The sequence below is a fragment of the Carcharodon carcharias genome, chromosome 20, assembly GCF_017639515.1.
Source record: "Carcharodon carcharias isolate sCarCar2 chromosome 20, sCarCar2.pri, whole genome shotgun sequence".
In the NCBI taxonomy this organism is placed as follows: domain Eukaryota; kingdom Metazoa; phylum Chordata; class Chondrichthyes; order Lamniformes; family Lamnidae; genus Carcharodon; species Carcharodon carcharias.
Window position 1 is genome coordinate 8,293,643 of NC_054486.1, and position 27,111 is coordinate 8,320,753.

The following is a 27,111-nucleotide window of genomic DNA, read 5'->3' on the forward strand; positions in this document are numbered from 1 at the left end:
CAAGTTCTTTCCTGTTGACAAGTGTCTCAATTCTTTTCAACAACTTTCAGAATCATATAGGAAGAAAGGAACAAAACCAGCAACAGAGGTAGCCCAAATAGCTTCGACAGCATATGTTGAATTGCAGTTGACTAAAAGTAGAAGACAGCTGTTGGTTTTTACTTGACATCGGAATAATTAATGAAGTAATCAAGCTATCAACTGCAGACTATGGCCAGCAGGCACTAGCTTAACTAATGCCTTCAAACCAGGCACCAGCTGTAATGGCCCCTCAGGATAATAACCCTTTTTTGACGTAAGAGAGTAGGTGTGCATGAAGGAAACTCAATTGTCTCAAACTGTTATTCCTGTTTCCCTTACTGGCTGCCTGTTGTGCTGAACCACATTTATTGGACTTATAACTGTGAACAGTTACTGTATAGTATAATATTCTGAGGTTACCAGACAGGATTTGCAGAATTTTGATTTCTACTCATTTCGGTCTGAGTCATATTCTGACCTGGCTGTGTTTAACAGTCATGTCTAGTTCTCTCAGAAAGCATCTTCGTTCTCCCTAATTAACATAAAGGTGCTTGTTATTCAAATCTCCACATCCATCAAAAGCTATCTGAAAAGTATAGTGAATTGGAAACTCACTGCAATAGGTACTGGCATCATTCATTTTAAGGTTTTAAATTTGTATGCAAAATATATCTTCTAATGCATACTTTCATACTATTAAGAATGATTCCTAAGCATATATTGTCAAAGTTCAATGCTAATCTGATTTACAAGTCTTCGGAAGTGATGATGCTATGCAAGGAATACTTAAATTTCCTTTCTGCAAGAGAGTGCTGTTAACTGTTGTGGTCAGTAAGAGTCTTTATGTGTACAAAGGCAAAAGCTGAGCCAAGGTGCCTGGTACCTATCGAGGAAAATCTTTGGGTAGTCTCGGAATGGGGCAAGTCCGTGCCACAACGTTGGAATGTCGAGCAGGAAATCTGCGTTTGACTCTCAGTTATGTTTGACATTTGAACTTGGGGTTTCCCTAAGGGGCAAGTTTGCCATGCCTCGGTCACTCGTCTATAAAAGGAATGTAAAACTGCTTGGGCAGGGAGTTCCTTCTCACTTTGCACCATGTGCCTGCTGGTAAATCAACCAATGAGAGGTACTGACACTGTGGGCATCATTTCAACCTCCTGACAGTGTGTGTAGGGTTGGGGGGGGGCGGTGGTGCAGGTGGGAGAAGAGAGCTCTTCTTTGTGTTTTTGAAAAAAATAAGTTGAAAAATTACTTCCTGCGCACAAAAAAAGGCTACGTGGTTTGCACAAATCATACAATGATATGTGTTACAGAGCAGGGGGCAGATTCATATGAAGGAATTTCAGGCAGAAAGCTTTCCAAAGGGCCCCCTAACATTAGAGAAAACTGGGTGGCGCAAGTTGTCAGATTTGTACTGGAGAAAAAGGAGCACCTGGGCCCTGATAAAACCCAGATCTGTCTCTTTTTCCTTTTCCCTTTGTCGCGTTCTTTTGTGTGACCCTGGTCACTTGCTGTTGTAATAGGATCTCACAGAGATTCTCCCCTGGAATGCTCAATCACCACCTGAAAGGCAATGCCATAGACAGTGCTCAGTATCTCTGTAGCTGCGGGAAGCTAAGCTAAGGGAACGCACGCAGTGTTCAGTTAGTGCCCATCAACCAAAGTGCTCGGTGTGTCACTCGATTGCTGTGCGGCTAAACACAGCGAGTAAACCAGGAGCTAAAAGTATAAATTACAATTGCTTAATGGGTTTACCTGCATGCGAGTGATAGCTGCGATTTCCGCCCTCCACCACCCCCCCCCCCAAAACAAACTGAATAGGGTACACGCCAGGATACTGGCGGATGGAGAATTGCTCAACCCTACCTCACAGGCCACGGCTTTCTGTCTTCATGTAAATCAGTGCCTGTCACTGCATGCATGATTCACTGCTCAGAGTGTACTGTTCTGTGACGAATGAGTCCTGCTTAATTTGGCAGTGATTATGCAGGTTGCTAGCCTCCTAAACCCCTTTGAACTTGTAATTGCTGCTGGTTTAAATAATGAACATTAAGGGGGGGATTCAGAAAAGTGTGGATAATTACAGGCTTTTTTTTTTCTCTCCCCTGGCAAAGGGTTGCTGAGGTGGCTGTGAACGGTGTCATAACAGCCTGTGCAAGCTTGCTTTTGACATCAGGGAATCTCAAGAGCCCCTAAGAAAGGAGGGGTTGGCACCATGAATATTCATAAGGTAGCCACCTCTGTAGTTGCTTTGCTTCCCATTTTATTGGTAAAGCAAACCTGCTCACAATTATGGACATACAAAGGAGTGGTTTAGCAGTTGCATTGCTTAGATATCAAAAATTATATTACTGTGGAAAAGCAAAACTAATTCAAAGTCTGCGGCCATTTTCTTTTAGATAGCCAGAATGATATTACCACAAGAGATACGGAATGCATCCTAATCCAAAATTGCGTCAATACAATAGCGTAGAGTTTAATTTTGAAGTCGAAGGTTAAAGAATTATAGCAGCCCTGCCAAACCAAACTCAAGGGTCCCGGTGTCTGTTTTTGATTTTACTACTTTCCTCCCCTCCACAGCCACCAACCACCACCCCCCAACCCCCCACTCAACCCCCCCCACCCACCCCCCCAACCCCCCCGCCCCACTGCCTCTCTACGACCCTTCTAGTTCTTTGTCTATTTGCACTTTTGCTCTGGATTTTCTTTACCCTGGTGTGAGACGAATATCAAAGACCTGGGCTGTTTGTAGGCCTCCAGCACATAACAACATCTCAATGGTACATTTTTAGAACCTGCATCACAACCTGGCAGCCTATGATTAATGGCAACTACATTGAAAGCAGCAGCTCGTCAACAACGCCCTCCAGCAGCGCTTGCAAAAAAAAGTACGCAATCCTGCTTTGCGAAGGTTGGCGCTGCCACAGAAGCTGGATTGTGTGGAATACTGATATAAAACACCCTATCAAACCATTCCCTATACAAGTACATTTTACAATCTCCTTGGGATTGCATCACTTTTATCCGTGCATTATATTGCAAATAAGCAAGTTTGATAGGAAGCATGTGACTAAGAAATGAGCATAGACTTAACAGTCTGGATTTTCAATGATGATAAATGGAAGGCCTTCATGGTAAAGTAATTTCCTGGCTATTTATGGGAGGGCAGGTGAGTTCACTTTTTTAATCCATTAAATTTTGATCTTGTAATGTAGGAATATTATATGACAGGTGCTAGCAGGAAGATGGTGAGGGTTTACAAAAGAAAAAGCACATTTAGGCACTAAGTGAAAATCTAATCTTGGGAAAACACTTACGTGGTTAAAGTTTACAGAGCTCTTCTCAAAATATTTTTAAGAACATTTTTAGCTGGGATTAAAGTGGTACCTCCAGGAACTGTGATTAATTCAAATAGGTGGTTAAAAATATTAAGCCAGTGAAAAACTGCGATTAGAATAATCTGCACCCTACATTTCTAGACGCTTGTCTGCTTGTTTGAAGGACATGCAGCACCAATACAAAAAGTGCAGATTACTCTTTTCACTTTTTAAGCACTCTACAGTAGTAAAGGAAACTGCAAGCTTTAGTTTCAAAAATCTTTCTGAAGAAAAACCAATTGCTTGCACTATTCCAGTCACCCTTTGTGTTTTACAGATAAAGTCATCAATAAGCACTGTGTTTGACTTCTGCTAGTTCAAAAATATTTATGCCCTTTGAAGTGTAGCTAAGCTGGATTTGGGATTTACCTACGGTAGCACTTTATAAAGAAGGTGATCTGTAAGGCATGAAAACATCTTAACATCTTACTATTAGATGAGAAAGAAGTGTTCAAGACATGCTAATATTGCCAGTCGTTTTATAATTCAAGCTTCTGCCAATCTTTTCTACTAGTCACTGTCCAAATGAATCATACACTGTATTCTGTGCATTCAAAATCAGGCTAAAGCTTTAGCTGTTTCAAATACGTCTCTAAATCTGCAGCAAACCAGCCTTTCCTCCAAGAGTGCATATTTATACTTATATTGTAGTCCACTGCCGAACACTAGGATTAGAATTTGAAGTAAATGTAAGACGTGGCCATTTTTTTTTTGTGTTTAGGCTAAACATCTTCTATGTCAATTAAAGAGGCAAGGGGTGCTTTCTACGGTGTCATAAACATGCGACTGGACACTGGGAAAAGCGAAATGAAAATAATGTCATGATATAATAAGCGCCCAGTGACAAACCAAAACCCTTTGATGCATCGGTCTTGGAAAACCTACAGTAATGTTATCTTTCTGACAACATTAGCCCAGGGTGCTACTCATTTGTTTTCAGGCAAACTTAACCTGACGGTTAAGCAGAAAAATATTGGGGATGGGGGTGGGGCTCTGTGGAGCGGGGGATGGCTACGATCATTCTCACTTGCCATCTCTCTAGGTGAATAAGTCCTTCGAGTACTACTGTGAGAAAACAGTTAATAGCGCTGGCATGACAATTTGGTGGAAATGGTGTTCTATCATCACCTAAATATTCACAGGGCACAAAACAATTGACAAAAACTGTTTTCTGCGATGCAGGGAGGGGAGGGTCTAAAAGTCACATGAATGCTGGTCCTATACGTCCTTAAAAAAACATAGCCTTGAGTCCCTTATATAATAGTGGCTGATCTGGAGCATTTCAAACAAATGTAACGGGATTCAAACCTGTAACTTAGAGAACATATTTGTCTTCTTGTAAAGAAAAGTTTTGTTTTATGCCTGACTTAAAAAAATTGTTAGTTATTGCAATCCTGGAGGGGTTAATATCCACATCTCATAGCTTCATGACTTCATGTGAGAACGCAGGACAAAGACAACAGATGGCAGACAGTATTGACTTCTGTCCTTTCCATTGTAGAAAAAAGGCTGCAGAGAACCTTGTTTGATAAAAGCAGAGGCTTTGGTGGCCTTTGCCATAATTATCTGATAGCTCTGTGACTGATGAGCTCTGGAACATTTAGTTTTCTATAGGCACGGTCTGTGACAAGTGAACTGTCCCTAGGTTGCTATGGGTGACCAAAGTGCTGACATCGAGTCCCTACAGCAAACAAGCACATGACAAATGAGACTAGCAGCCTCAATCAGTCTTGAATCTCGGTGAGCCCCCACCATCTACACACACCACCCCCGCCATCCCCACTGCCCACCCCCCCCACCCCCCCCCATCATACCAATCCCACTAAACAAAAAAGAGACTGTCCAAAGGACAAGAATGGGTTAAACTGAGATTGTAAGTGCAATTCAAAATTTAAAAGAATATTGGAATTTGTACCAAAAAACATGCATTAAGAATAACTCAAAATACTACTGCCTTTACCATCAGGTAATATGTAGTCAACAATGCTGTTTTTATATATTATTTCCTTCACTGAAAGACTGATGATAGTGCAAAACGTAACTTTGGCAATTATTAATACAAACAATGAGCAGTTATGTTTTGGCTATCGGGACCATTGAAACTCAGCCGGTTGAGCTGCAGTGCATTCTACTGCAACAAGACAGAATATAAAAGAAGCTCTGCTGAACTACTGCAGGAATAAGGACAGTCTCTCAAACAGGGTGCGCTCATGTCTATGTCCACACTAGAATGGGTGGACTAGTCTTTGTGTCAAGCAAACATCCTCTCCTAGGATAAGATTGCCTGTAGCCATGTGTAACATGGTTAACTGTTAGCCTAACAGCTCAAAGGCCATGTGTGTTGTATCAAACTTAATGATAATTTTCATCACCAGAGTGTTGCCATGGTGACAGAAATGAAATTGTGCCAATGACCAAAATTTGTCACAATTTAAGTTCAAAAACATCAATTATCTTTTTCTTTCAGAATTATATATTGCATCCCAGTGATCTCCTGACTAACCCCCACGCCTTTAATTTTATTCTACTTGCGCAGGTAAGTGAAATGAGCAATTGTATCGTGACCTTAAATATAAACTTGTGGCTCTGCAGTAAAGATTGTGGTATTTCATTTGAGGAGGGTGTTTTTTTTTTAAATCTGGAAAAAGTAACGTTTTTATTCCATCAAAGTCTGACACATTTTAATGAAGGTCTGAAAGCCTCTACACTGAAATAAAAGCCACCTCAATGTGTTTGTTGTGGCAAAGATAAGGACATCTCTCTGAAAATTGATGGGAACATTTATAGGGGGAGGTCTTTGTGCCTGAGCACTTCCTGTTTTCATTCTGTGATCAAATATATTCTTTGCAGAGCATACAGGAGAGTCCTTGAGAGGACAGGCAAAGGAAGCCAAGGGGCTAATTGAGTGATCTGAGGGCTTCTCAATATATCTAGTTTAAGGATCCTTCCTTTCCAGTCAATGAAAATCATTCTTGGGTCAGTCTCAGCAAGATACCTTTACTGCTTGGCTTTGAGTATTTTTTAAACTAATTCACATCAATAGGAGTTTTTGTTTAACTCAATGGTAATGTTGCTGGGCAAAATTGAAAAAGAATGCAAAAGCTTCAATGATGTTTAATTCTGCTCCCATTTGCATAGGACAACTACAAGGGAATGTTAGTGTAAAATTCCAGCGTCTCCAAGTGCCCTGCATCTAGTGTTAAGCATTGCTATGTGATCCACTCTATTCACACAATAGGGGCAAAACTCAAGTCTTTTGCATTTCAGTGTTCAAAGCTCAGAAAGTAGAACTGTTAAATACCCGTTAAATACCCGCATGTTAAAAAAACACACCTTCCGCATATCGTTACCCCTCCCCCATTATAAGCTGCAACACTAAAAATTTTCTGCACAGCAACAAAAAAAACTATAAAAATGAACACAAACCAGTAATGAGTGGAAACTATACTTTACTCACCGCCCCCCCCTCCTTTTGCTGCATTAAACTAACTGCTGGGAATTACTGTGACCAGCCTTTGTTGTTTTTGTCCCTCAGAGTTGTTCAGAGGAGGTGACAATGGCTCAGAGTTGAGAACATATGTAGAGAGACCCCTGCGGTCGATGGAAAAGTTGCTCCATGCTGCTTGGTTGTTTAAAAAAAAACAACCAATGTTCCTTTCTTCCGACAAAGCTAATGAATGCATGAATGCTAGAGTGCAGCATTGACCCATTCAGAAGCAAAATCGTAGGACCCTCCCTGCAAGAGCACATCCTGCGATGGTGAAATACATTTGCTTAACAAATTAAATTAATGAGATAATTCAATTAGTCTTTTTGATGTGAAAAACAATACTGCTTAAGGAAGGGATTACTGTAGTACAAGAACAGTTTGGCCTTCACAAAGAGGGAAGCAAAAAAAAAACGCTTTAAAACAATGTTATTAAAAAATGGAAGGACAATGAAGAGAACTTGCATTGAATTCTACAGTGGTTTTAGCAGTATACTTGTTTGCATTAGCATAGCCAGATGGGAAAATTCTCACATTACTTCAGTAGTGGGGAAACGTAATCATTCGTCAATAAACTGGGAAAATGTCAGGGCTGAGTATCAACCAAGCAAAGTGAAACTTTTGACTTGCGTCTGGAAGGAGTGCTTTGGGTGGGTGCTTCTGCCAAGGCTTTTACACTAAAACACAGCCTTGCTCTACAGGACAGAGAAAATAAAACCTCCCAGCCGCTTCTCCAGCAATATTCACTCGACTCCAAATTAAAAACATTTTACAGGTTACTAAATCTCCAGCTGAGGTGATGTAGCAAAGAACAGCTGTGAAGTAATTTTGATAATGATGAGAATAATAAGCACATGGCAAGGTTCAGGGCTTTGCTGTTGCAGCTTCAGTGCTCCTGAATAGATAAAAGTGATTAAATACTCCTGATTATCCCTGACCAATATGTAATGGATTTACAGCCCTTTCAATTAGTCAGTATTTGCTTAGGACTCATTATTTTGTCTTTGGTTAAGTAATCAGCCTACAGACGCATGTTCTGTCTAATTCCTCTGTGCTAACGGGCACAGGGCACCTGACCTCCAAAAAGGCCATAGCTGCAAGGCAGAATACCCAACTGCTTCAACAGAGCAGTGACCATTCTGGTTAATCCTGACCCTGGAGCCACAATCAATATACCTTCATTTACTAATAATGTCTTTACATCAAAGTGACAGTCAGAAATGGGGATCCAATATTCACCTTCCTTTCTCTATTTTTCTGACTTGAGGTTTAGAAGTTTCAAGCAATGTTGAGACTTTTAAAGGGCCTGGATCATATTGTAGCCATCGTAGAAACCGGAAAGCATTTTTACCCTTTTAAAGAGTGGCGGCTCAGTCTTGCTCAGTAGGTGTGTTTGAAAGGTTACTGCTGAAAGGGGTTGGGGTGGGATAGGGTGGGGGTTGGTAAACAAATCCTATGAGTTACTTGTTCTCTCCTTTCAAAATGCCTCCTGAAAGAACAAGCATTCGTAAAGGGGAAGGGCACTGTGCCGAGCTCTCACAGTCCAGTGTTAATAAAGGAAATATCTGTAGGCCCATGAGCATCTCTCCATTACTCTATAGCCCCCTTCTGAATTGTTGATTAGAGGCAGCTCAGCTAGTGTGTGTCTGTCCCTCATGTGATGTCATGACTATTCACCCTGGTGACATTATGAATGGATAATACTATCAATAATCTAATCTACTGAAATCCATGATGCCACTGAATTGTTTCTTCATGTGGCGAGAGGGGCGAGTTCCATAGTCTGTTCCCAGACTCTTTAACCAGCAGTGTTAAAGTATAAAGCAGGATAAGAAGAGGTGAATGCAACATAATTACCTCCCTTTTGGTCACTTAGGATTACGGGGAAATTAGCACAAAATACAATTGATTAAGATTTGCACGCAATACGATTATTAAGGATATAAATGTTTCAGAAGAAATTTAATTCAACAGTGATGTGCATCGGTGCATCTACATACCCAGCACATGGTTCTCTTGCACAGTGAAATCAGTGCCTCTTTGAAGTCATTGTGAAATAAGCAGGTGGATGAAGTGTGTGCCAAAGAGATAGTGGTCACAATATTTAGCAGGAAGTGGAGTGCAGGCAAGGGAAATCAGTGGGGTATGTGACCAGGCAGAGGACACAGAGGTAGACAGATTTTTGATTGACAAGAGGGTCAAGAATTGTGGAGGACAGGCAGGAAAGTGGCATTAAGGCCACAATCAGATCCGCCATGATCTTATTGAATGGTGGAGCAGGCTCGAGGGGCTGAATGGCCTCCTCCTACTTCCATTTCTTATGATCTTATTCTGACAAATTTAACAGCAGGACCCCATTCCAACTGCTCTCTTCTTTTTCCCACCTGGCAACTGGTTGAATAGATAGGCTTGGCTGGGCAGGAAGGTCAGTGACAGAAGGATGTAGCTGGGAATATCAGGGACAGCTCCCAGCACTTGGGAGAGAGACAGGCCTGATTGGGGGGTGGAAGAGAGGAGCAGTTAGGAAAGGAAACTTCTAGAGATCAGGACCAGGGAGGGGGAGGGAGGGTTGGGTGGAGGGGGGCAGGTAGACAGGGTAGAATGGCAATTGAGTAAGGAGAGAGCCAGTCACCCATGCCTGAGATCAGAGAAGGTGAGAAGAGAGAGGCATTCAGGATAGGGGAATGCTGGAGATCTAAACCTGCTGGAGGAGGTGGCAAGGGAGAAGGGAAGCCACTTGAAGAGGGGAAAGACCAGAGATCATGACCAGGAGGGTGAGGGGGTTGGGGCGTGGATGCAGCATGGCGTGGATTTCAATGTTTACGGGAAGAGTGGGGAGTTGGGAGCTTTGTGGGTGTGCCATGGTGGGGAAATGGAGGCCTTGTTTAGCAGAGGCCAAAGGCTTCCTAGAGGGGCTGGTGGAACCATTCCTGCTGCTCCTGGATCACAAGGAACGCTGGAAAAGATACACACCTTCACGAGCCAACAGCTCCTACCTCCATTTCACTGCTGTGTTTTCCAAGCCATAGAAAATCCACGCAACATCTGTTACGTTTAAATCAGCCAATTGTACCATGGGAGATTGATTTAAATATATTAATGTTATGGGCTTCAAAACCAATCACTGTAAAAATGGCAGCTGGGGACACACTATAGGATGTGGGCATGATCTCCATTTTAACATTTTTTTAGTTCCCCTAACACTCTCTCGCCCATCTTGGCGATTGATAGCGAAGACAATACCACTATAATAAAATATTTACGTGTGATACTGGCATTCTCAGAAATTGCTCCACCAACTTTGTTAATTTTCTTCCACTTTCTCATGGCCGCCTCGCATTTCACACCAATTCAGGTGTTGCTCAGGTGAACTGTTCGCTGGTCTCTACCACTCTAACATCAAACCACACACAATATGTCTGAACAAGGGGCAAAGGGGGGTGGGGGGAAACAAAAGCAGTTGGATCTTGATGTGCCAGTAAATCTTGGGGACCAAGGTCCCATGTCTGGAGGGTGTCTGAAAGATGTTTAATCTGATACCGGGTGGGCCATATTTCAGGTGGCCGCTGGGGTCAGGCGTCATTCGTTCCCTTGCAGAACAATAGGCTTGCAATTATGTAGCGCCTTTTATAACTTTAGGATTTTTCAAAGAACTATAAGACCAATGAAGTAATTTGGAATTGTAATTACTGCTGTACTTCAGGAAATGTGGTAGCCAATTTGTGCACAGCAAGCTCTCACAAGCAACAATCAGTAATGGCCAGATAACCTGTTTTTTTTGTGATGTTGATTGAGGGATGATTATTGGACAGGACACAAATATAACTCTGCTGCTCTTCTTTGATTTAGTGTCAAGAGGTCTTTTACATCCACCTGAGAGGGTGATGGGGCCTAACTTTAACGCCTCATCCAGGAAACACCGCTTTCAAGAGTGCAACACACCCTCCGTACCTCCCTGAGGCAGTTTGAGGAGCCTTTGGAGCTGGAGGCTCTATGCCCCAAAGAGCAGACATGGGCAGGGAAGGTTCCCCCTTCACCCATCCAGATCAGCTTGCCCGCTCGGCCCCTCTGTTCTGAAATATCTTTATTTACCTCTCCAAAGGAGGACTCCATGCTGAGATGTCCTCTCATGATCCCTGACCTGCTTCAACGATGCCCACCTCTCCAGGTGCAGAGGCTACAGAACTACTCTGATTGGATTGGTGGCGTCTGCAATCCCTCTGATTGGATTGGCAGGATCTATAATTCCTCTGATTGGATTGGCAGGATCTACAATTCCTCTGATTGGATTGGCAGGATCTACAATTCCTCTGATTGGATTGGCAGGATCTATAATTCCTCTAATTGGATTGGCAGGATCTATAATTCCTCTAATTGGATTGGTAGGATCTACAATTCCTCTAATTGGATTGGCAGGATCTACCATTTCTCTGATTGGATTGGCAACATCTACAATCCCTCTGATTGGATTGGCAGGGTCTGCAATCCCTCTGATTGGATTGGCAGCATCTACAATCCCTCTGATTGGATTGGCAGGGTCTGCAATCCCTCTGATTGGATTGGCAGCATCTGCAATCCCTCTGATTGGATTGGCAGGGTCTGCAATCCCTCTGATTGGATTGGCAGCATCTACAATCCCTCTGATTGGATTGGCAGGACCTACAATTCCCCTGATTGGATTGGCAGGGTCTGCAATCCCTCTGATTGGATTGGCAGGGTCTGCAATCCCTCTGATTGGATTGGCAGGGTCTGCAATCCCTCTGATTGGATTGGCAGGACCTACAATTCCCCTGATTGGATTGGCAGCATCTACAATCCCTCTGATTGGATTGGCAGGGTCTGCAATCCCTCTGATTGGATTGGCAGCATCTACAATCCCTCTGATTGGATTGGCAGGGTCTGCAATCCCTCTGATTGGATTGGCAGGACCTACAATTCCCCTGATTGGATTGGCAGGATCTACAATTCCTCTGATTGGATTGGCAGGGTCTGCAATCCCTCTGATTGGATTGGCAGGGTCTGCAATCCCTCTGATTGGATTGGCAGGGTCTGCAATCCCTCTGATTGGATTGGCAGGGTCTGCAATCCCTCTGATTGGATTGGCAGGGTCTGCAATCCCTCTGACGACCCTTAACATGATGGTGGTCCTGGTGATGACCATTTAGGAAAACAATGCTGGGAAAATTGCTGAACCAGTCCCTGCTGCTAGCAAGTGCTCGGGACCCCCAACTGGTCCTCACGTGTGGGTCCCGAGACCACAGTCAAACCTTGCCCATTGACTTCAATGTAGAACGGGCTTCTCTCTCCCACCCAATCTAGGTTAGTGCAAAATGTTATGATCCACCCCGACCTGACTGCTGGTCTTTTTGCCTCCCATTAAAGTCACACCTATATCTTGCATTAGCACCCATAATACAAAATAAAGACACAGACAATATTGCTATAAAACCTGTTTCCGCATTCTGCTCTCAGGATTGATTTGTTTTTCATTTCCAATCTTGAAGCTTCTTACTGTAAATCTAGAAACTCTCCCACACAAAATACTGACAAATTGCAGCTGGTATTTAAAAGGAAGGGCTGCAATCTGAACAGTTACATTTGCTGCTAAAACAAGTGCAAGTTTCTGCCTTAATAGGGGGAAAGTACAGTGCTATGTCTACACGACACCGTCATTAGTGCATGTGCAAACTGTGCCTGGAGACCATTTCAATGAAAGCATTTTACTTCACACCAACTGTGTAACAGTAAAATCTTGTCGGAATAGGTTGATGTGGATTTTTATTGCCGTACAGGCATCATGTGATTGTACTAATTGTATGCATGCCGACACTTTAAACACAGATTCTGAAAGTTAACACAACTGACTGACTGATGCACTAAAATATTCCTCGCTTTCTCTACTCTCTGCTGAAGGTGTGATTCATTGCTAGAATTTGGCATCAACAACTGGCGGTACCCCTCAGTACCCCATCCAAGCTGGCTGTTCTTCACTTATGGGAAGTGACTATTGTACTAGGATTTAGGATGGGGGGGAGGGGAGCTGGGTGGAGGGGGGGCTGGGGGTGGTGCGGGGGGGTGGGGGGGGGGGTGGTGGGGCGGGGGGGGGGGGGTGGGTGGGGGGGTGGTGGGGTGGGTGGGGGAGTTGGTGGGGGCAGTAGGGAAATTGCAGCTGATTCTGTCCTCACTGAATGTCTCCACATGTGCTCTATCCAGCAGAGGTTACTGGATCAGTAATCAGGAGAGGAATCCCTGGCATGTTTCTCCCTCTTCATGAAAGCCTGAGGACGCTGAAGTCAATTGAAGTGCCCTGAACAGCAGCCTGCCTGCGATAAAACAAACTCGGTACAGCCCGCAGGTTAAATCTGGGACCTTCTTGGTCATTGCAGCTCAGTGTCACAAGCACATGGTGCATTAACCCACTCCGCTCTTAGGGTTCCCTGATTTATCATCCTTTAACAATTCCACAAATATTTGTACATTGACCATGAATTATTCAATGTAGTTGTTTGAATGCAAAGACACACTGAATGTCATTCTGTGGGAAGGCCAGATCTTGCATTTTCAGGAGGTTTAGCTTTAAGAATTCACAGATAAGTAAGGTTTATGTACATTTCATTTAACCTTCCGTAGAACTGGAGAAACTTTTTTTATTAACTCTGATCCTCAAGTTGTCGATCTTATTCTTACTGGTTCATTAATATTCTTATTGGCTCATTAGAATTTGCTTATGTAACTGCGGATTTGCCCGACGGTTTATCTCCCAAATGAAGACAATTTAATTTTGCAGGTGGAAAATACTTTTGGCAAAGTTTGGTCGCTGTAGGAACGAAATAATTTTTTTTGATTAAAGGTATTCAGGTGATGACAGGGGCTGCACACTTCAGTGCATAATGCTGTTGCAAAGGAAGCAGCTGCCTCCCAGCTGTACTACTGGACTCACATACTGTACGAGGCATCCCCCAGTTTAAAGTGCACACAAAGACACTGCAGCAGCTTAACAAATGCCTCTCAGTTTACTTTTAAACCCACCCTTGTGACTAAACAAATGCATTGAAACAGGAGGGGGGGTGGTGGTGGTGGAGGAGGGGGGAGAACACTATCTGATGAGAACAATTTTTAAAAATATATACATATTAAGCCTGCTGTGATTTCAGCAGGGACGTTTTTTTTTTGGTTAACTCTTTAAGAGCCAGCCATAAATACATTCAACAAAATGAATTTGCTGTTTCTGAACCGCATCTTATAAATCTTTAGAAATGCACATGTTTTGAATGTATTAAAACTAAACAGCAAAAATTAAAACCTAGAATAAATAATAATGCCATTCCTGGCTAATTGGGAACAGTGGTGTTCTGCAGAAGACACATCTTTCAGTAAAGATATCTGCGACCTAGTTAAAGACATTTTGTACAGAATCCCCACACACCAATTAATTCTTGCACATGCAGAACATTCTAAATAATTTCAATTCACGTTCTGCTCCCATTTAATGTATTTTTCCCTTTTAAAGAGTGCTTTACTCCCCCTTTTGAACTGGGCAAGTGGAATGAACATTGTATTTCGATGAATCAATCAAGGAGAGCATTTCTATAACTGTCCAGCAAGTGATCTAAATTAATCAGGGAATGTTGGATTAAGTCAGTTTGTTCCTCCCCCACCTACTTAATACTACCCCGGCATTTACTCTGTCATGAGACCAAACGAAGGACTGATGGAACTCAAATCACTGAGGCAACTGCATCTTTGATACAGGTGCAGCTTTAATTTGTGACATAGGCCAAAATTTTGCAGCCCGCAGTGAAACCATGGCACTCGAAGCTGACCTCAAAGAAAACTACCCAAAAAGATCTAGCAATCTCTGTGGCGTGAATTTCACCTTTCCAACGTTAATTTGAGCCTGGTGCCAAGTCAAGGGGATCTCCAGCAACAGTGATGTCACCACATAGATAAGAAGCCAGAATTCTCACCGACAGCAAACTGGGAAGTAAAAGGCCCTGGTTATCCTTCAGATTTTAAAAATTTTACAGCAAGTGAAATAAAGATTGGGTTGCACAGTTTAGAAGTTGGAATATCAAATATGCTTAATTTTTTGTTAAACTATACAATTATGATATTGGAAACATTTTGACGTTACACGAATATAAAATTAGTTTTTCAGGGCCAGAGATGTTGTTCAGAAGTAGTTATGACAGTATGTCATTAAAAATGCAGTTACATTTTATTAACAAAGTATGACTATTCAGAGGGTTTCAACAGTGAGATTACACATAAAAGGGAAGTTCTTGTCAGTTCAGTGATTTCCAAACAGTGCTGTCTGTGGGATGTTCAACAGTTCACTCTTTGGATGAGCTGGGAATCCTTGCCAGCAACTTCTGGTTCCTGTGTTTGACTGCACATGTGTGGATATCAGGTGCTGCCATCGGTTTCACAGGGTAATGACAAAGAATGCTGACAGGTTCACCATCATTACAACTGCAAAATTGCTGTAAAGTGAGTGCCATGAAAACATAGAGGGCGAAACCCAACATGTCAGAGTGTACCTGCAGGAACCACTGATACTACATCAGAGCTTGTGGAGTAAGGGTGAGACCCTTAATTAAAGTATCAACAGCTGCTACCCATGACACTAGGGCACACTGCACGCAACCACCACACCCACTGCCTCATCTCCATCCCACCCAATCCTGGCCTCCTCCTCCAAAACTGATGGCCTTGTTTGGCGCAGGAGCTGGTGGGCAAGGCCCTGGGCCTGACACATTCAGATTCTGGTTAGTTTCCAGCTGGTCGGCTGCACTGCTGTTGGATTTGCCAATATATTGCTTTAATAGCCTTTGAATTCATCAAAAAAAAATTCCTTTGCTTTCTATATAAAAAAACCCAAAAGCCTTAAAATGATCTTGCTTATACTTTAGAGCCTCGGTACTTGGAAATCACCTCTGTGAAACACAACCTAAAACATGGGCCGGGGTTTTCCAGCCCCACCCACTGTCGGGATTATCCGGTCTCACTGACAGACAATGGACTTTTGGCTGGCATGCTGCATTCCCTCATGGTGGGTCCGGTCATAGCTAGGCCGGAAAATCCTGGCAATAGTCTCTCACTGTCTGGCCTGGTGGGTAATATCTTCACTTCCCTATTGGTTGAATGACTTAACCCAGTTTAACATCTGAGATTCTCCTGTCACAATGGCACAGTTAGTAACCCTGTAAATATATAATGAAATCACCAAAAGGCCAGTTTTTGTGAGCTAACAAAACTGAAGCAGAAGTTAGCGTTGTTCACATTTAAACTGTATATCAATAACCAGTATTAAGAGCAATGGTTTGAAGACCAATATATACACATACACACATAATGTGGTCAGAGAGTGCACTTCTGGCCCTTTTATTCGGAAACATGGGGCAGGATTTTCCGCTTTGGGAGCAGGACCTCAAGGTCGAGGTCAAATGTGAGTCCCGACCCAGCATCATGTCGGGAGCAATAACCTGTCATCAATTTTCACTGAACTGACCAATTAGTGGCCCGAGGGCACACCCATCGTCCAATTAAGGATGGTGGACATTTTCCCAAGGTTGGAGGCCCAATCGGAGGCCTTCCAGTGATGACTCATCAGCAGCCTCACTGTTCAAGGCGGCAGCTGCCAATTCAGGCAGAGAGAGAGAGAGAGAGAGGCCGCCTCAAGATGGAGGTGGCTTCTGAAGAAAAGGAAAGGAATTTAATGTAAAAAAGGCCTAGTCTGCCTGGCTGTGATGGTAGAGGGGCAAGTCTTTCATTGGATGGCCAGTGGCCACAGCTATGGCCTGATGGCCCCTTGCACAATGAAATGTGTTCCCTTCCCCCCACCTCCTCTTCTCCAGGAGACTATCTTGTTTAACTGGCTGTGTTTCAGCCACTGCGTGGGGCCTGCCTACTGTCTAGTAAATGCCAGTTGGCATGGGAGGGAGGGCTTAACTGGCCCTTAATTACCTCAACTGGCTAACCAATACTTCTTTTAATTTATTTTTTATGGAATGTGGACATCGCTGGCAGGATCGGCATTTATTGCCCATCCCTAATTGGCCTCGAATTGAGTGGCTGGGCTTGGCCATTTCAGAGGGCAGTTAAGAGTCAACCATCTGGAGTCATATTTAAGGCGGACCAGGTAAAGGCATCAGATTTCCTTCTCTAAAGGACATTAGCAAACCAAATGGGTTTTTAACACCAATCAATGATAGTTGTCGTGGTGACCATGACATTCCAGATTTTTTTTTATTAATTGAATCAAAATTCTACCAGCTGTTATAGTGGGATTTGAACACATGCTCCTTCAGCATCAGCTCAGTAACATTACCATTAGGACCACCATCTCCCCCAACAGAGCCAGCCTTCCTGAAAATTGCTCCAGGGTAGGATGGTGCTGCCAAGCTGACACGCTGGTTGCCCACCTGCCTCAGCTCCTGCCCCTCTCTGCCTCCGAAATTCCTGCCCACATTCTCTCATGAAGTGGTTCATTAAAAGTATTTCCTCAAAATACCAGAGCAGGAACAATGCCCAACAACCCAAAATGTGTTTCACGTTCTTTCTCTGCTCCTGTTAACTTTATCGTCTACAAGAGGATGTTTGAAACATACAAGACCCTGAGGGGACTTGATAGGGTGGATACCTGGAGGATGTCCATGTCCCCTCTTGTGGGGGAGGCTAAAGCTAGGGGACACAGTTTAAAAATAAAAGGACTCCCTTTTCAGAAAGAGATGAGGAGAATTTTATCTCCCAAAGAATCGTTGGTGTGTGGAATTCTCTTCCCTAGAAAGCAGTGGAGGCCAGGTCATTGAATTTAGTCAGGGCAAGAGTTAGACAGATTTTTGTTAGGCAAGGGAGTCAAAGGTTATGGGGGGCAGACAGAAAAGTGGAGCTGAGGCCACAAGCAGATCAGCCGTGATCTTATTGAATGGCGGGGCAGATTCCAAGGGCCAAATGTTCCACTCCTGTCCCTATACCCTACGTTTACCAAGATGATTCATATATATATATATATATTGTCGAGCTCATCAAAATAAGTTGAGTGTCTGAACAAAATGGAGCGCGCAGCTCACAAATTAAAGAAACGCATTCTCAGGGGGCAGGATTCTTAGGTCAACGTGCGGGCAAGCGCTTGACCCGATCGGACGTGAAATCTTGCGAGATGACATCGGGCGAGCACCCCGACATCATCCTGCGTTCACACCATGTTTCGGTCGGCGGGCACGCGCAAAGGTCGGGAGTGCGCCCGCTGACCCTCAAGAGGCCAATTAGTACAATTAAAGTTGCAACTGTCTCCGATTTTTTGCGGTCCATCCAACCATACGGCTAAGGGCCGGGCAAATCGGCCAGGCGGACTTTGCGTTTTTCATGAAACCTCTTCCAAGACGAGGGATGAGGTTTCTGTTATTAAATTTAAAAAAAATAAAAACGCATGGACAGAATTTTTATCATGAATGTGTTCAGGCCACCGTGATGCGTGGACATCTTTTCCCCCCCCCCACCGCCCCGGATTTTATAAACTTTATTTATCGTTTTAAAAGTTTTCAGCACCCTGAGGCAGCTCTCTGCCTTCAGGGGGGCTTTCAGTCAGCGCTCGCCTGTGCCCACGCTTGCATCAGCGCCCACCCTCCTCCTGCCTGCATCCCAGCAGCGCTGAGCATTTAATTGGTCAGCCAGAGTGAAACCATGGTCAGGGGGCCGATTGCGGGTGATGGTTTATTCCACAGCCGCCCCCCCCTCCACGCCCCCCCCCACCCACCCACCCCCCCCACCCCCCCCACCCCACAACCGGGCAAGCCAACCTAAAAATCCTGCCCATGAATTTTAGACATCATTTAAATCAACATCAAGGAAGCAATGCTAACCAACATAGGATCTCTTTCCACTGTACATACCGTGAGGTGCTGAAAGAGCCATGCCCTCATGATATTTGTAGCTACTTTGGGGAAAATGCCTCTCTTTTTCTGACGCTTTTTATCCTTGTCTGGATCATCATCGTCACCTGTGCCTGGTGAAGCAACGCTGTTGTCTAACCCATCACCTGAATTCACAGAACAAAGGAAAGCAAAAGGTTACACATTTTGAGCACTCTGCAAATAACAAGCAAAAGTAATCAAATTTGATTCACAGCGATTTGGGATAATGCAAACTGATAACATTTCTCATTAAAATACTGGATTGTTATGTGAATAATATTTAACTCAAGGCACCATGTCTCCCAATCCTGTTTTGATAAACTTCACATGAACACACATGTATCATTAATTCAATTATTGCTATGCTTTTGACAGAGAGAAGTAGCCTTCTGTCAACTAAATTTATATTCGGTTTAAAAGCTGCAATGATAATTTTGTTTTGATCTCATTTCACTCTCTAAATATATGGGATGGCTTAGGAGATTTTCTAACTAAACATTGAAGACTGCTTCAAAAATCTGAACATTACAGGGATTTTGCATAAGGTGTAAGTAACTATGTCAAGGCTCGTTGCACAGAACAGACCACAGTTCATCATTGCACCCTTCCCCCAATGCATTTGCATGGGATGACACCCTCTGTCTCCCTGCATCACTGCTTCCGACTCTCATATTTACGGGAATTAGGTACATATCAAGGCAAGGTGCCTTCTTTAAATCAGGAGTTACCTCCATCCACTCTCACCGCTGTTCTGTCTTTCCTTGCATTAATTGTGCATTAGCAAAAATCATTTACTTTTAACAGTCATAGTTATTTTTCTTTACCCTCAGGCAAAAATGCCTTGAAAGCCTGCCTAGAGGGCATCTAAATTATGTATCTAAAAAAACTCTGCGCCAAGGCAATCCTGGACTCGTACTTTCTTAAAATTCATACGTGCTTGTCCTCCTGTTTTTGAAAGGCATCAATCAGAGCACCTATATATACCATATTTCCCCATTAATATTTGAACCAATAACATTAAAAAGAAAGAAGAAAGAAAGGACCCAAAGTATAATCAAATGCAAAATAAATGAAGGATACTGAAACAGCATCAGGCTTTTTTTTTTATTCAACGGGCTATGTTTTTCTCTTGCACATCATTAGCCTAAAGCCACACGAAAGAAGAAAACAGAGAAGTGTAGAGTTTATGCTCCCTGCTGATGTTTAAGAAGCTGAGGTCCTGGAAGAACATCTGGAAATTGCGCTGAGACTGTGGGTTTTGTAATTTAAGAATAGACATTCATTAGCAGAAAATGCCATAAATCCCATGCTAAGTAAAAACCTTGTTCAGGAAACCCTAAAACAATAAACTTAGGACTCAGCATAGCCAGAGCTGCCTAGCTTCCTGAGGAACGCTACAAACGCAGAAGCTAATTCTACTACTGTCTTCCAGTTATATGATTACCAGGAGGTTGGTGGCACTGAACAATTATGTTAAATAAGGGCCCTCGCCTTGGCAACTTTTACGCAAGTTAAATTTTTTTTACCTCTCTTGGCCACAGAAGCTGAAAAACCCACAGCAAAGAGTTGGCAGATTAATTTTATTGACGTTTCCATTTTCACTGCAATGTGATACCCTCCATCACGTCGAAGAGGCGACCCCAGTATTTACAGACTGACAAGCCACTTCATTACAGCCTCCCAGCCCCAAGGCAGCGCAGCTCCCTCCATCTGCACAGCCCTTCATCTACCACTAACTTTTGCTACTTCTCCTCGAATGTGAATCATGACGGGGGAGCCAAAAAGGTGGAAATAATCATAAAAATGATGCTGGACCAGAAACATTTCACACAGCCTCATTACAATTGCCGAGCACAGAGTGCTGGTGATTTACACCCTGCTTCCATGATGCCAGAAAGGAATGCTGCAGGGCAAATTTTCCCAAATGCTAATGGCTTCTGACTGTTCCTTGGCAACTATGGCATTTCAACCTGTGCGGATGTACACTCCAAAACAGAAACTGGAAGTGTCTTATCATCTATCCATGTGACACAGATGGAGAGTGGCTATTAGGAGCCAGGCACTGGGCTTTGGGGATCTGAGGTGCTGCGTTATAGCCTGCGGCAGTTTTGGAAAGCTGTGCCTGGGGAGACGAAAATCTACGCCTAAAAAAAAAGCTGGCATCAGAAGTATGTGTGCATATTAGAAAATAAGATGGGGGAAAGAAAGGGAAATCAGCTAATAAAGTGATTAGAAAAAAAAAGCGTTGTTAGGATTTAGTATTTGCCAAAATTGTTAGCTATCTGAACCTTTATCTCAATGAAATCTTTGTAATGAGGCATTAATTGGAAATATGTCAAATCTTAAATTTAGTATAGGGTCTTTTAATTGTGTGGTAAATGTAAGACATGGCCACTTTACTGCCGCATGTTGTAACATGATATTTTTGCCGATAAGATAATGTTATTTTTTTTCGACGTACTTCATTTGCAGCACTCGGGTTAAAATTAATTGAAGTGTTGTTGCATAAAATGTATTACTATTTTCTTAATTTGCCTGAAATAAGCAGTACCTGAGCCTCTAATTACTGGGGCTCTCTTTCTATCCTGCTGTGCTGCATGCTCTTGTATGTTAAAATTGAATTTTTGTAAGATTTATTTTTAAGTGACCAGATCTTCAGCAGGGCATGGCCTACCGCACTGGAGTTCTGTGTAACAGCTGCACTTTCTTTTGTAGCATGCAACATTTACGAACTGTGTGGGTTTTCCTACATTAAAGAGGAGACAGTGACCCATACCACCTTCTTTACACTCAAAGGAGCACTAAAAGACACTCCTCATAGGCTTACCTCAGGCTTCTCTGGCCCAGAACAACCTCCCTCTCCCTGCACCCCTTCCTCCCTCTGGGCAAAAGCAGAGAGAGAGAGAGAAAAGGGATTTTATGCTCCTTTCTCCTCAACTTTTCAGGCGGTATAAGCAGCATTTAGCACATTCAACCCCCAAAAGGCTCCAAATGCTCTGAGCTGCAGGGGCTCATCTTTTGTTAGGCTCCTTCTATTTACTCAGGATTTACACAGAGCTCTCCAGTGAAGAGACCACATGTTACTGACAGAAAGCGGCTTCATTCACAACACATCAGACAACGGGGCTGTAGCCATTGCTGCTTCGTGCTTAGGCAGGATTAAGACTCCAGTAACACTGAGCCTAAAGACTCTTGCTAAATGGTAAACAAAATGTACCGGCTACTACTTAAACCAAATTAGGCAGACATAGATCATAATATAAACAGGCAAGCGCTAAAAAAAGTAGATTAAGGTTTTACATCCGTCTTTAAGCTTCACCTTCAGCTTCCAATGAAGCAATGCAGCACACCTCACCTACTTATTTATGCAAATTTCTTTCTCACTGTCTTCCCATGGCTTATTTATATCTAAAAGAGTCAGAATTGTGGCCTCAATGACACAAAAATCTGCTATATTAGAGCTGTCCTTGAAATACAGCAAACGTTCTCATTTGTGCAGCGAAGAAAACAAGACAAGTAACAGATATAACCAATATTATCATCCGCTGACTCCCACAACTACCTCGACTACATCCCCCCCCCCCACCCCCCACCCCCAAACCTCCCCGATCCCGCTCCCTGGAAAGACTCCATTCCGTTATCCCAGTTTCTCCATATCTCTCGCATCTGTTCTGATGATGCCATCTTCCAAACTAATGCCTCCTAGGTAGCGACAGTGCGTAGAGGCAATATTGCTGGATTAGTATTCCAGTGGCTGAGGCTAATGCTCTGGGGGCACAGGTTCAAATCCCACCATGGCAGCTGGTGGAATTCAATTAATAAATCTGGAATTGAAAGCTAGCCTCTGACCATGAAACTATCATTGATTAGGGATGGGCCCTGATTCTGCTCCTTGATGGGGTCCTCAATTCCATCAACTCTGCTTTCACCCCTTCCCCTCACTCCAAAAAACTATGATGGACTCACCTTTCTCTCCACCATTTCTGCCACTTCCAGTGTGATGCCACCACAAAAAGATATCTTCCCCCTTCCCTCCTCCTATCCAAAGAAACTATTCCCTTTGCGACTCCTCAATCACCCTCAACGGCCCCTCCCCTCCACACAGCACCTTTCCACACAAGTCCTTTTACCTCCTCTCCTCTCACTGTCCAAGGCCCCAAACACTCCTTCCAGGTGAAACAGTGATTTACTTTGTACTTAGTTCAATCTTGTATACTTTATTCGCTGCTCATGATATGACCTCCGTTACAGTGGGAGACAAAACGTAGGCTGGCCAATCGCTTTGCAGGTGTTCAGTGTGCAAACGTGACCCTGAGCTCCTGGCCGCCTCTCATTTTAATTCTGTGCCGCACTCCCACTCTGACCTCTCTGTCCTTCACCTCCGACACTACTCCAATCGAGCTCAACACAAGCTCGAGGAACAGAATAGCGTTTTTCACCTGGGTACTTCATAGGCTTCTAAGTTCAACAATTTCAGATCATAACCCTCTGGTGCCATTTCTCTCCGACTGAGGCTCGAGGTGATGATTCCATTATTCCCATTCATACCTCCTCTGGAAACATCTTTTGTTCCTTTATTTGTCCCATTACCATCTCCTTTTGCCTTGCATCATCATCCATTTTGTCACTTAGTCACTGCTGCCTTCTACCCAATCATACGCCTCCCCTTTTGTCCCTTTTGTCACTTAGTCACTCCTGCCTTCTACCCTATCATACGCCTCCCCTTTCTGTCCTCTCCTCCTTCCCTACTTTGTACTTCCTTAAAACCTGTTACATTTCTAACTTTTTCCAGGTCATTCACCTGAAATGTTGAGGTTTCTTCCCCTCTCCACACAGACTGGCTGCTCTGTTGGGTATTCCCGTGTTTTCTGTTTCTACTTCAGGTTTCCAGAATCTGCAATATTTTGCTTTTGTGTCATTGAGTTGTGCTCGCTTCTTCAGCTGCTGAATATTTTTTCGTACTCAGTGCTTCCCCCACACATTTCTATTTAGGTCGTCAATACAGGTAACTTCAAATCGTTTTTTTCCATTTCACTCTTACAGTGTTATTGTGTTAATGCTGGATTCTACAGAAGTACAAGGGCAATCAATGGTGCTAGGTGAAAAATCGGACATGGGGCAGTTCACAGATGCCATGGTAATTATTATGAGTAAGAAGACATGCATTTCAATGGGAAGAATATGCCTATTTGTAAAATCCAAGGATGAGAAAAGTTTCTCTTTTCAATATAAAATGATAACCAGCACTCAGTGGGGCTGTGGTCACTCTCCATACATAATGCTGACAACACCTGCTCCAATTGTTCCACCACCTCACCTGACCTCTTGACCAACTCTGTAACGTCAGGATGTAAGTATTCCATCATGGTCACAACATCTTCCAAATGAATATCAGGAAGATCTCAAAGCCTTGCCACTGTCTCCATCTTACTCCCTGGCCACTTCTGTCTGAACCTGACCAAGCAAAATCTTGTCCTGTTTGACTTAAAGCTGAGTTTTAATCTCTATCACAAGTCAACCTCTGCAACACTGATCATGCCTGTCTGTATCTCAGCCCCACTGTTGCTGAAACCCTTATCAAGGCTTTGGTCACTTTTCTCCAAAGACTTCTTTACTGACTTCCCATACTATACTATCCAAAATCTCCAACTTGTCCAAAGCATAGTGGCCCATATCCCATTCCACACTTGCCCATCATTCCTCCTCCCTGAGCTTCACTGACTCCCTGATCCTCAACGCATTAAAAGTTTAAAAAACGTATCCTCATCTATGAATTGCTGCACAATTTTTCCCGTCCCCTCTGTTCAACCTCCTCTGGCTTTATATCCCTTTCTTTTAATATATTTTACTTGGCTTTATGAGCGAAGGCATGGGGTGTAAGAACAGGGAGGTTATGCTGAAACGATACAAAACAGCTGGCCAGGAGTTTTAGAATGGTGGGGTTTCCCTTCCCGCCATCCAAGGGGTCAGCAGAAAACACATCCCCGCCGATACCCCCCAGCAGCCATTTAACGCTCTAACAAGTGTCCATTGGCTGGAGGTGGGACTTCCACCCCTCCCTGGGCAGCAAGTCCCGCCCCAGAGAGCTGCCGGCCAATCAGGTCCCGTGGACAGGACTGGGACTACAAGCAGTCCCGACCGGCAAAGGGCAGATTTGCACCAATTGGGCGAGTGAAAGGACGTTTTACCCGCCGGCCGCACTGGCAGGTTTTGGCGCTGTATCGCCCCCATTCCCGGCGGGTCCCAGCCTCATTAATAATGCATTGACGGGAAACACTCCGGATTGCTGACGGACAGGCTCAGATTTTCCAGCCATACTGTAACTTCAGCGCTTCCTCACTCCGGGCGCCAGATTTAAAGCGCACCAAAGCGCAGACTGCTTCACGTCTTCAGACAGGGACTGCTCCGGGCGATAGACGGCCCCCAAAGCAAAGAAGACAGCAGCCCCCAAATTTAGTTCTGCCTCTCCGGGGTGCCTGCTGGACACAGTGGAAGGGCACTGTGATGACCTCTACACCCCCCCCCAACTCTGGCCGCAGGGGGTCCACCAGAGTCACCAATCTGGCCTGGGAGGTGGTGACAGTGGTGGTCAGAGCCACCAGAGCACAGAGGAGGTCAGCCATCCAGTGCAGGAAGAGGATAAATGATCTCATCTGTTCCACCAGAGTAAGTCAATCACCTTATCACTCAATTCACAAATCCATCACACACCCACACGGATCTCACACCTCCAGGGACAACACCACTAACTCTCACACACACCCTCACATCTCCATCAGGCTCATACCCTCTGGAGCTCACATCCTCATCCTGTCCATGGCTCCGCTCACCACACAAACGTTCCACACAGTGCCGTGTGTCCTGCTCACACTCTTTCCATCATGCAGGAGAAGCTGGCTCACATCAGCAGGGAGAGGTCCCAGACCGGGAGGAGTGGGGGTTGCCCACATTAGGCCCCTCACTCACATCACGTTGACTGGTGGGGATGTGGACCCTGCCTGCAGTGACGGTGAGGTCAGTGACGAACACCCACGTGAGGATCCTGCACCATATCATCCCCCTCTCAACGCAAATGTGAGCGCTCTCTCTCCTGCTTTTGACTCTGCTGCCATTCACTACTTGTCTCTACTCTGGTTCACAGGGAGCTCTACCAGGTGACCCACACCCTCAGCCAGACAGTCCCTCAGCTCCATCCAGGTCCTCACCTCCAGCCAAGAGAACACTTCCTCCATTGAAGAGTCGGAAGTAAGCGGCCTGGAAGACCCGTCACAGCACTTACCCACACCCTCCACCCGCGCAGAGACACCCACCTCGGTGGGACCTAGATCTAGAGCAAGCTCGGATTCACAATCTGGTGGTCATCACACGGACACGTGTCCACAGCAGGAGGAGGCAGGTTCAGTTCATCCCAGGCATTCAGAGGGCTGCTGGGGAAGAGGTGTCTGTGAGGCCCGAGTCAGATGACGAGCCTCTGGATTTGGCCTTCCAACTCATCCTGGAGAATCAGCAGAAGGCGGGGAAACTTCACACAGAGCTGTTGGAAGCCTTCAACAGAGTGGCACACGAGTTGGAGGAGTGTATCCGCCTGCTCTCTGATGAAGTGATGTGGAAGTCTCCATGGGAAAGATGGTGGACACGATGGAGACTCTGGTCCAGCTGAACACAGAGCTGCACGCAGACCCGCACTCCATCACGGTAGCCATGGGTCAGTTCCTGCAGTGGCAACATGAGAGGGAAAGGGGACACCTTGATGTCACTCCATGTGCTCTTTCCCCACAAGGAGTCAGGCCGGGGCCCTTGGGGAGGAGCAGCAGCCGGACACCCCTGAGTCATCCACTCAGGAATCTCAGAGGCTGTCTTCTCCCTCCGAGTCCTCTTTGCCTTTGACCTCCTTAACCTCACCATCTGTCACTGCAGAGGGAGCAGCTGGCCCACAGGAGGACAGTCAAAGCGAGCTGGGACCCTCAAGGCCTTGGCTAGTCAGAGAACGCACATCGAATTCATCAGAGGCAACAGGACCAAACATTCCACAGGCTGTCTCCACCCCTCCTGCGGATGTCAGGGTAGCACCTAGGAGTATAGGCCTAGAAAAATTAGGAAATTCTGATCACAAGTGGTTGCACGGGTGAACATTTTGTCAATTTCTCATCTGAAAATATATTCACTTTCACTGAATAATGTGTAATGTTTTCTTTCAGCCTCATTTACAGGCTTCGTGAGTCCTCCCCCTGCATTCACCCCACTAGCAGTTCAGCTGCACACAGCTGGACCACACGTGATTCTGAAGGGAGAAGTGTGGGTGTGGCAGGGC

At 44.4% G+C, this 27,111-nt stretch overlaps 1 protein-coding gene across 9 annotated transcripts in view; it reads right to left on the minus strand.

The window, feature by feature from the left end:
* The window catches only part of meis2a (Meis homeobox 2a), a 117,505-nt gene that overhangs the window by 47,490 nt on the left and 42,904 nt on the right, over nt 1–27,111 (minus strand). For all 9 annotated transcript variants that reach the window (XM_041214308.1, XM_041214309.1, XM_041214307.1 and 6 more), the window contains one exon: nt 18,780–18,925. In XM_041214308.1, coding sequence (XP_041070242.1) covers nt 18,780–18,925 — 146 coding nt within the window. The remainder of the gene's footprint in view (nt 1–18,779; nt 18,926–27,111) is intronic.